The following is a 10259-nucleotide window of genomic DNA, read 5'->3' as shown; positions in this document are numbered from 1 at the left end:
GAGCTGCTTTTAAATTTTGGAGATTAATCCTTTGTCAGTTGCTTCATTTGCAAATATTTTCTCCCATTCTGAGGGTTGTCGTTTGGTCTTGTTTATGGTTTCCTTTGCTGTGCAAAAGCTTTTAAGTTTCATTAGGTCCAATTTGTTCATTTTTGTTTTTATTTCCATTTCTCTAGGAGGTGGGTCAAAAAGGACCTTGCTGTGATGTATGTCATAGAGTGTTCTGCCTATGTTTTCCTCTAAGAGTTTGATAGTGTCTGGCCTTACATTTAGGTGTTTAATCCATTTTGAGTTTATTTTTGTGTATGGAGTTGGGAGTGCTCTAATTTCATTCTTTTACATGTAGCTGTCCAGTTTTCCCAGCACCACTTATTGAAAAGACTGTCTTTTCTCCATTGTATATTCTTGCCTCCTTTGTCATAGGTTAGGTGACTGCAGGTGTGTGGGTTTATCTCTGGGCTTTCTATCCTGTTCCATTGATCTATATTTCTGTTTTTGTGCCAGTACCATACTGTCTTGATTACTGTAGCTTTGTAGTATAGTCTGAAGTCAGGGAGCCTGATTCCTCCAGCTCCATTTTTCTTTCTCAAGATTGCTTTGGCTATTCGGGGTCTTTTGTGTTTCCATACATCATTTGCTTTTTCTAATGCTTATTGAGTGTTTAGTAACACAGACACACAGACACACACACACACACACACACACTCCTATCCTTTTCTGTGTTCGCTCAACATAAGGAGAACATTTCCCATATTATTAAAATATTCTTAAAATATGTGTGTTCCATGTATTATATGTCACATACACGTTAATGATATAAAAACCACAGAACATCAGAAAAACAAAATGCTTTCAAGTCCCCTCACACATGTGATCGTTACAGAAGCAGGGCTGGAAATATTTCCTCTCTGAGGAACCATGGCTCAGAGATGGGCAGGAACTTATGGTTGATTAAGATCACAGGCTCTGGGGCTTCCCTGGTGGCGCAGTGGTTAAGCAGTGGTTGAGAGTCCGCCTGCCAATGCAGGGGACGTGGGTTCGTGCCCTGGTCTGGAAGGATCCCACATGCTGCGGAGCAGCTGGGCCTGTGAGCCATGGCTGCTGAGCCTGCGCGTCCGGAGCCTGTGCTCCGCAACGGGAGAGGCCACAGCAGTGAGAGGCCCGTGTACCGCAAAAAAAAAAAAAAAAAAAAAAAAAGATCACACGCTCAACTACCACTTACTAGCTTCAAGACCTTAGGTTCAATAGTGGATCTAATATTTGAAGATTACATCATTTTAGGGGTACTCCTTAAGGAAAAGAATAAATGTGCCTCTCCTTGGGCAAGTGACTTAACCTATTTTCATCTGTAAAATGGAGATAATAAAAGTATCGACCTCAGTAGTTAAGAGGATTAAATAAGGGACTGCATTATAAAACATTTGGTAAAACTGCCAGGCACATAGTAAGTGCTTAATAAGTATTACTTGTGGTTATTATTATTCAAAATCATGTAGTTGTGGCTGAAGTAATCTGAGCTGTTTCCCAGAGACTGTTATTCATCCACATACTTAAGAAAGTTATACCTTGAGCCTTCTCAATCTGGCTCACTCATTCATATAATAAACATTAACTGAGTTCCTATGAGATATCATATGCTATGCTAGGCACTAGTCTCAATTAATGTCATCCTTTGAAAGTACAACTCAAATGTCCACATCTCTGGGAAGGCTTCCTGGGACCCTAGGCAGATTCACTACCCTCTGGGCACTTACCCCTGCTGGGAACTGGATTTGGACAAGACCGTGTTCAAGGGAAAGCCTTCCTCTGCCTTTTTCATTTCTGTAGCTTCAGCACTTTCCTCTGTGCCTTTAAAAAAGTATGTAGGTGCTCCATAATGTTGAATGAGTTGATTGAAACTGTGCTTGTTTTCCCACGAGGATTTTAGTTTCTTTTGCCAGCTACTTAGTTTGCAAGAGGAAGCAAGCTCTGTGCAAAATAGTTTGGAGCCTCTGGAAACAAGAACAAGGTGGTCTTTTGCTAATCTTGGTTTGTTTTTACCTTTTCTTATTTTATGACAACTGAACTTCTCTATTATCTTACCAGATCACATTCTGCAAGCTTCTCTCTTGTGCTAATAAAAAAAAATAATATGGCTACATCAGGGACGTCCTTAGGGAACATGTCCTGTATCAGGAAAAGTAGTTAAGCTCTGGGGTCCTAAAGGCGCCTGGGAAAGTCTAACCAGAAACTTTGGGGTTGGGTGTATTATCTATTTAAAAACAGGACTGGACTTTGCAAGTTTTATGATGTCTTGGCTTATTCAAGCCATTAACTGTGAATTAAAATTTCCAGATGATTACTTTTATAATAGCGTTCAAGTGTCAGAAAATAACCCTGACCAGTCAGTACTGGATACAAGTAGATAAGAAGTGGCAGTGGGGAAAGCACCCACTTACCAGTACATCTGCTTAGGACTTTGCAACGTACAATGAGTCACCTTTTACATTCATTATCCATTTGCTAAACCACCCTCCACCCCGGAAGCAGATGGAAAGCGGGACACGACCTTAGTTTTGCAGGCAAGAAACACTGGGGAGAGCTGGACTGGGAACCGGATCCGTCAGCCATCTCAGCTCCTGCCACCACAATCATCCCCCTCCTACCCTCAGGAGGGGCTTTGATTTTGTGGGTGTCCAGAAAACCATGCTGACCTCTGTATAGGTTTAACTGAAGCATTCTGGTCCTTGGAGGGTGACCTGGGCTACATGGAAGGTCGTGGGCACCTCGCGATTGGCAGCTTTCCATGAATTCCTGTGGTCAGAGTTTTAGCTTATCCTTCATGGGGTGGGGGTGAGATGGGTGATTTCATTGAACATTTGCACTTACAGCCAGGTAGAGCTCCTGTCTTCCTGATCTAGTAGGGAAGAGAGATATGAAACATGTCACTTCCACAAAGTGTATTCACCTTCCTGGGAATGACCCAGGGACTCGGAAGTATCCAGTTCTCCAAATCAATTTCTGAATCGACCATCTGAAAGCTTAACACTGCAGGTAGGAGGGGGAGGATGTATGGCAAGCCTGGTCCCTAGCACAGGCAACCTTGGGGAGGAGGGCCCCCATTTACCTGGGTTCAGGCCTCATCAGCTGTGGAAGCTGAAGAACAACTTTACCTTCATCATGTGTGTGATTTGAAAAAAGAAACCTCAGTTAGCACAATCCAGAGTCTATGAAGTCCCTAGAAACAGAGTTGAGAGGCCAAAGCTAGCCTGTTGTGTCGGCAAGATACAAATGCCAAGGACTCAGGAGGGCTTTTCCTGTCTGCCTCGGTGTTTACAGGCCCTTAGTGAGGGACTCCAGGCTGGGCCTCCTCTATGGCCCTCCCCAGCCAGGACCCTTTATTCCCAGCCCTCCATCTCAGCAGGAATCCTCAAGGGCACTCCCTCCTCATTCTCAAATTGGTAGGACTTGAGTCCATAAACCAGGTTAAAAAAAATACAAGAATTCTCTACTGGAGGTCTAGGTGGTGGCTGTCTCAGAAGACTCAGCACGCCCACCACCCCAATCCCTGCCCCCTCACCAAGCTTTCCCTTTGAAGAAAAACACACACCAGGAAGCTGATGTAAACATCCTGAGGAAGTAACCACTGCAAGTGGCTTCTAAGTCTCATTTCCCTAAGGAAATAATCAGCACCTCTTTGCCAAGACAGCTCCAGGTGAGCAAGGAAGGAAAACCACGTTCGTTTTCTCAAAAGGCGTTTGCCTGACTGCCTGCAAAGCGCGCTCCCACCTATTGTCACATTTTATTCCCAGAACCCACAAGGTGGGGAGGGCTGGTATGGTTTCCCCTATTTTATGGATGAGAAACCAAGGCCCTGGGCGCTCCCTCACTCTTCCCTGGGTCACGCAGGGAGCACTTGGGGGAGCCGCTGTCTTCGAGTGCCGAGATCGCCCCGCGGCACCACGAGGATTCCCGAGCAAGCCTGTCTGCGGTTGCGGCCACATGGCCTCATTGTCCTCAGCAGGAGTCCCGCTGCGCCAACGTTGGTCGACTCCGCGAACCGCGGCCCCGGCCGCTCTGCGGAACGGCCCCGGCCAGGCGCAGGGGACCCGGCGAGCCAGGCGGCGCCCGGAACAAGGGAGGGGAGCGCGCGCCGGGACCCGGGGGCATCCGCCCGGGTCGGCGGCGGAGGGGGGGCTCGGGCGGAGAGGGATCGAGTGGCTGGCCCGGCGGGCAGCGTGCCCCGTTCCGGCCCGCCCCTCAAAGCCTCCTTTCTTCTCTCTAGCGCTCGGAGGCGGCCCCCGGGAGATCCGGGAGGGGGCGCAGCTCGCCGTCCCTACCGGCCGGTCCCGTCGCACCCTCCCTCCGACGCCACCCCCACCCCGAGAAATGCACAAAGAGCGGCCGGGAGGCAAGCGCACACCTCCCGTTTAGGCGGGGCTGCGGGAGGGGCCGGCGCACTCCGCCGCGCCCGCCTTAAAGGGACCGCCCGCTCCTCGCGCGCACTGCGCAGGCCCGACCGTGGGGCGGGGAGGGCCCTGAGAGCAGCGGGCGCGCACGCCCTCACCGCCCGCTGGAGGTATGGCCGGCGTCCTAGCGGTTCCGGCGCGGCGCTCGTGCGCGTATCAGCGCCCGCGGGGTCTCAGCTGGCGCGCGTGGCATGTGCAGGACCCCAGCGCGGTGCGTTCCGGAGGTCGCCGGAGGCGGGGCCGGCCAGGTCCGCGCTGCAACCCGTTTCTGGCTTTCTGATCCGCAGTTTCAGGGCCAGTTGGGCGAAGTGTTGCCCAAGGGGACAGAATTGCGGGCGCGCGCGCGCACGAGCGGCGATGCGGCCGGGCGTTTGCCTTTGTGTCTCCTGCGCTCCTGTGCAGGTGGGCAGCCCGCGCCGGGGGCCACTTTGCCAGTGCGCCCCAGGACCTCGAGACATGCCTTTCGTGTACGAGGGCTCGGACCGCCTTTTGGGCAGACAATAGACGCTTCTCCCAGTGGCATCTTTGGTTCTAGGGGTGGTTTATTTGGGGGACACTAACGGGACTTTCTAAGGACCAGTCTCTTAGAGCCGGGCCCCTGGCATCAGAGTTGGGCGCGTTTCCTTTTCTCAGTCTGGCGAGGGAGGAGACCTGGGGACAGTGACCGTTCTCAGCTGATAGGTGCAGGCAAGTGTCCCGAGCCTGCCGGTCCCGCATTAGACAACAAAGAGAGGCGTTAGCGGCGGCGGGGGAGGGGCGCGGCCGGGAGGAGGACGGGGCGGGCTGCGGCGAGCGCGGCGGTGGGGGGGCGCTCGCTCTCCGCTCGCTCAGCCTGCGGCCTCCGCCCGCCCCCGGCCAGGCGCGCGCCAATCGCCTCCCCCAGCGATAGTGTCAGTAGCATTGTAGAGTCAGCTCCCGCCGGTGACGTTGCGCCTCCCTCGTCCCCCTCTGGAGCCGTCTGGCTGCAGAGGCTCAGTCAAGAGGCGGGGAGGAGAGGAGGAAAAAGCGCTGAGTGAGGGCTGGCGGGCGGGCGGGCGGGAGGGAGTGGAGGAGCCGGGGAGGGGCTCCTTAAAGAAACGCTGCTGTCGCTCGCCTGCTCGCTTCTCGCTCGGCATTGTGGCCAGCCAGCCGGGCACTTGGGGGGCACGCGCGGCCGCCGCTCGAGCTCTGCCCCCACCCCACCCGCCAGCAGATCTGGGGTGGGGACCCAGGCGGGGGCTCCCGCAGCCACTGCCCGGCGTGGACCGCAAGGAGCGACCCACTCTTCCCGGCGCCGAGAAAGGAGCAACGGAGCCCTCTGCAGCCGGCCGGCCTCTCCGCCCCTGACCACTCGCTTCCCGGCTGCCTTTGTGGCCGCAGTTTCTCGCCGCCGAGCAGAGGGCCGGCGGGGGCGCGGTGCGAACGGCCGAGCGATGCCCAGCTCGCTGTTTGCAGACCTGGAGCGCAACGGCAGCGGCGGCGGCGGGGGAGGCGGCGGCGGGGGAGGCGGCGGCGGCGGCAGCGGCGGGGGAGAGACCCTGGATGACCAAAGAGCCCTGCAGCTCGCTCTCGACCAGCTCTCCCTGCTGGGGCTGGACAGTGACGAGGGCGCGTCTCTGTACGACAGCGAGCCGAGGAAGAAGAGCGTGAACATGACCGAGTGCGTGCCGGTGCCCAGTTCCGAGCATGTCGCCGAGATCGTGGGGCGGCAAGGTGGGTCCGGCAGGGATGGGCAGCTGGAGGTGAGAGGGTTTCGGGCCACCGCCCCGCGGGGAAGGCGGGAGAGGAATCGAGATCCGCGGCGCCGGGGAGCCTTGGGGAGGGACGAAGAGCCGCGCGAAGGGCTGGCGCCCCAGACAAAGAAAGTGCAGGCAGGCTGTCTCCCAGAGCCGCGCCGCGGCCACGGCGGGATGCACTTTCTCCTGCGAAAATCACTGCCTTCTCCCCTAGCGGCCCCCACCCAGCCCACCCCGGGAAATAGAATTTAAATATAAGATGCTTGGGGGAGGGGGCCTTTGATCGGTCCTTTGGGAGGGGGGAGGAGGAGGAGTGAGCATCGGATGGGAGGAGGATTCTGGATTTCTGCAAAGCGGAATGGAGCCCAGAGGAGGAACAATGGGTCCCGGGACTGCCCCCCATTCCCACCAGTTCCCCCCGCGCTGGAGGATCTCGGCCTTCGGTCGCCTTCCCCGAACCCTTTGCCTCGTCTTCAGGGCGGACGGCGGCGCGTCCCGCTGGATACCAGCGGCATCTCCCCAGCAGACTTTTTCTGGGATTCTCGGGTTTGACTCGGGACGACTGCAGTCACTGGGGGAGGGCTGGGCAGCCAACGGACTGTTCCTCGAGCGCCTCGCGGGTGGAACCCGCTTTCCAGCCCGTGGAGCGGCCCGGGGTCTGTGAGGGAGCCGCCCCCTTTCCGCCCATCGCGCGTTCTGCCTTCCCGCTGCCCCGTACGCGGGCAGTCCCAGGTCCCCGCGGTTACCCCGGGGTAATGGGCGTGTCTATCTCTCTCTCCCACTCCCTCCCCTGCACTCTGGCTCCCAGGTTGTAAAATCAAAGCACTGCGGGCGAAGACCAACACTTATATCAAGACCCCAGTTCGTGGGGAGGAGCCTGTCTTTGTTGTGACGGGCAGGAAGGAGGATGTGGCCATGGCTCGGAGGGAGATCATCTCTGCCGCCGAGCACTTCTCCATGATCCGCGCCTCGCGGAATAAGAACACGGCGCTCAACGGCGCAGTGCCCGGGCCGCCTAACCTGCCGGGGCAGACCACCATCCAGGTGCGGGTGCCCTACCGCGTGGTGGGGCTCGTGGTGGGGCCCAAGGGCGCCACGATCAAGCGCATCCAGCAGCAGACGCACACGTACATCGTGACGCCCAGCCGCGACAAGGAGCCGGTGTTCGAGGTGACCGGCATGCCTGAGAACGTGGACCGAGCTCGCGAGGAGATCGAGGCGCACATCGCCCTGCGCACTGGCGGCATCATTGAGCTCACAGATGAGAACGACTTCCACGCCAATGGCACTGATGTGGGCTTTGATCTGCATCATGGGTCCGGCGGGTCCGGCCCAGGCAGCCTCTGGAGCAAGCCCACCCCCAGCATTACGCCCACTCCGGGCCGCAAGCCCTTTTCTAGTTATCGCAACGACAGCTCCAGCTCGCTTGGCAGCGCCTCCACAGACTCTTACTTCGGCGGGGGGACCAGCGGCAGTGCAGCTGCCACCCCGCGCCTGGCGGACTATAGTCCCCCCAGCCCCGCGCTCAGCTTTGCTCACAATGGAAACAACAACAATGGCAATGGATACACCTACACGGCGGGGGAGGCTTCTGTGCCTTCCCCTGACGGCTGTCCTGAGCTACAGCCCACCTTCGACCCGGCTCCCGCCCCACCGCCTGGGGCTCCACTTCTCTGGGCCCAGTTTGAGAGGTCCCCGGGAGGCGGACCTGCAGCTCCCGTGTCCTCTTCCTGCTCTTCCTCTGCATCTTCGTCTGCTTCGTCTTCCTCTGTGGTCTTTCCCGGGGGCGGCGCCAGCGCGCCCTCCAACGCCAACCTGGGGCTGCTGGTGCACCGCCGGCTGCACCCGGGCACCAGCTGCCCCCGTTTGTCCCCGCCCTTGCACATGGCTCCGGGGGCGGGCGAGCACCACCTGGCTCGCCGGGTGCGCAGCGACCCGGGCGGAGGGGGCCTGGCCTACGCCGCCTATGCCAACGGCCTTGGGGCGCAGCTGCCGGGCCTGCAGCCGTCGGACACATCCGGCTCCTCGTCCTCGTCCAGCTCCTCCTCCAGCTCTTCATCCTCCTCCTCTGGGTTGCGGCGTAAGGGCAGCCGTGACTGCTCCGTGTGCTTTGAGAGCGAAGTAATCGCCGCACTGGTGCCCTGCGGCCACAACCTCTTTTGCATGGAGTGCGCCAACCGCATCTGTGAGAAGAGTGAGCCTGAATGCCCGGTCTGCCACACCGCGGTCACTCAGGCCATCCGCATCTTTTCTTGAAGGCGGCGCGCACCACGCGGGGGATGGAGAACCCGCTTCCCTCCATCCTCACTCCCCAGCGCCTCTTTGCCTACTTGGTGCCCCACCTTCTCCTCCCCGCCTCCCTGCTCACACTCTGAGATCCGAAGAGGAGCTTGGAAAGCTGTAGTAACCGCTCATTTTTTAAATTTCAATTTTTAAACAAAGGAACTTGCCAGGATATCTGCATCAAGAGTACTGTAGCCTGGGAAACCTCCGAACCACCTTAAATGCATGCTCTATAAATAATAGGAACGGCGACATTCTAGTAATGATAGTTTTTACACTGTACTTAATAGGAAGCTTCCAAAAGAAGAAAACCCCACAAGTTTTCCATTTTCTTAAAGTAGGAAAAAATGAACAATAATTATTATGATGAAGATGATAATAATAGTGCTATGGGATGTGTGGACTGTTTTAGTGTGTTCCCCTTTGTGGCTGGGTTCCTACGATGCTTATTATAGAACACAGTGGATCCTTTTTGAATGTTCGTGGAAGGGCCAGGAGTTCCTGTGAAACCAGGATACTGCAGCTTTATTAAAGTTAAAGAAACTGTAACATATCTCTTATATATTAAAAAACGTTTAAAAGTTTTAAAGAGAAATTGCATTATACAGATTGAAGTATTTTATTCTTTTTTGACTTGAAAAATTATATTTCATATTGCAAAGATGTTTACAAGTATTTTAATTTAAGTTCAGTGAACTTTTTTGTAGCTGGGTTAAATCTTTTTATTTTAGTATGGCCTTATGGCAAAGAACACTGTATTATTTTAATAATCACACAATTGTGACGGAATTACAAACCATAAAATGTGTAATGTTTCGAACAGTATTCTGTTGGGATGGAGATTTTATAGGTTCAGACAAATCTTCTAGATCTGCTTCACCCAGCATATTTTCTATTCAGTGATATAAAGCATATTTTATTCTATATTATTACAAAAAACGGAAATGTATAAACATGTCAAAAGGAACTGTTGATGCTTTCTAACATTTGTATAAATAGAATTCAGTGCAAGTTACAAAAATTCTGTTGCACCACTATAGTTTTAGTATTTCTATTTTAATACATTTGTTTACCACTTGTTTATGTATATGTAGGTGATGTTACTTGAGCTTAAATGTACTTTACTGAGCAAAGTTTAAAAAAACAAAGTATATTTTATTTTATGATAAAGGGCCTTTAACCTCATGGTCAAATACTAATATTATATTTGCTGAGACAAGATTTGAAATTGTATCAAGAGTTTTATTTTTCTGACATTTAAAGTTCTACATAATAAAGGTAAAACTTAAGTAATGGTGCTACTTCATTTTTTAAGTATTTCTATATAAATAAAATATTGAAGAAAATCTATCTTGTGTGGTAACTTGATTTTTTTTGTTTTTTTTTAAGCTTCTCGGAGTCTACCTTTATAAGGAATCACTCTGAAGTGACAAATTGAAAGATGCAACTTCCAGGCGTATTATGTCAGTATTTTATCAATAGAGTGGACTTTCAAAAGAGGCCAAGGTTGTGTTTGGTTGGATGGTTAGGCCGTGGGTAACAGTATTTTTTTTTTTTTAATTGCAAGTTATCTACCGAATCAGAGCTTCCTCATTAGACATTTGTGGGCACAGTGCCTAGGATCTGTGATTCTTTTAGGGTCCCAGGAAAAGGTTTAATTTCTCTTAAAATTAGAAGAAAATAAAGCAAAGGGAATGAAAATATTCAAAGACAATGTCTTAATTTTCAGGCCCACCAAAACCTATTCAATTTTACCTAACACATTAAGAAAACAAGGTATCAAAGTATTGAAAGTTATATCAAAAATAAATTT

At 53.0% G+C, this 10259-nt stretch overlaps 1 protein-coding gene across 1 annotated transcript; it reads left to right on the top strand.

Annotated features, from left to right (window-relative positions):
• Window positions 1-5394: 5394 nt before the first annotated feature.
• Window positions 5395-9719, top strand: MEX3B (mex-3 RNA binding family member B). The gene is made up of 2 exons (XM_089906707.1): window positions 5395-6181; window positions 6932-9719. The coding sequence occupies exons 1-2, from the start codon at window positions 5861-5863 to the stop codon at window positions 8417-8419; spliced, it is 1809 nt and encodes a 602-aa protein (XP_089762833.1). The 5' UTR covers window positions 5395-5860; the 3' UTR covers window positions 8420-9719.
• The last annotated feature ends 540 nt before the right edge of the window (window positions 9720-10259 follow it).

This window comes from Delphinapterus leucas, chromosome 2, assembly GCF_059928025.1.
Source record: "Delphinapterus leucas isolate spDelLeu-1000000601 "Yukka" chromosome 2, BTC_Dleu_Yukka2, whole genome shotgun sequence".
NCBI lineage: Eukaryota > Metazoa > Chordata > Mammalia > Artiodactyla > Monodontidae > Delphinapterus > Delphinapterus leucas.
Note: the sequence above shows the minus strand (reverse complement) of the source record. Positions and strands in the feature narration are given on the sequence as shown.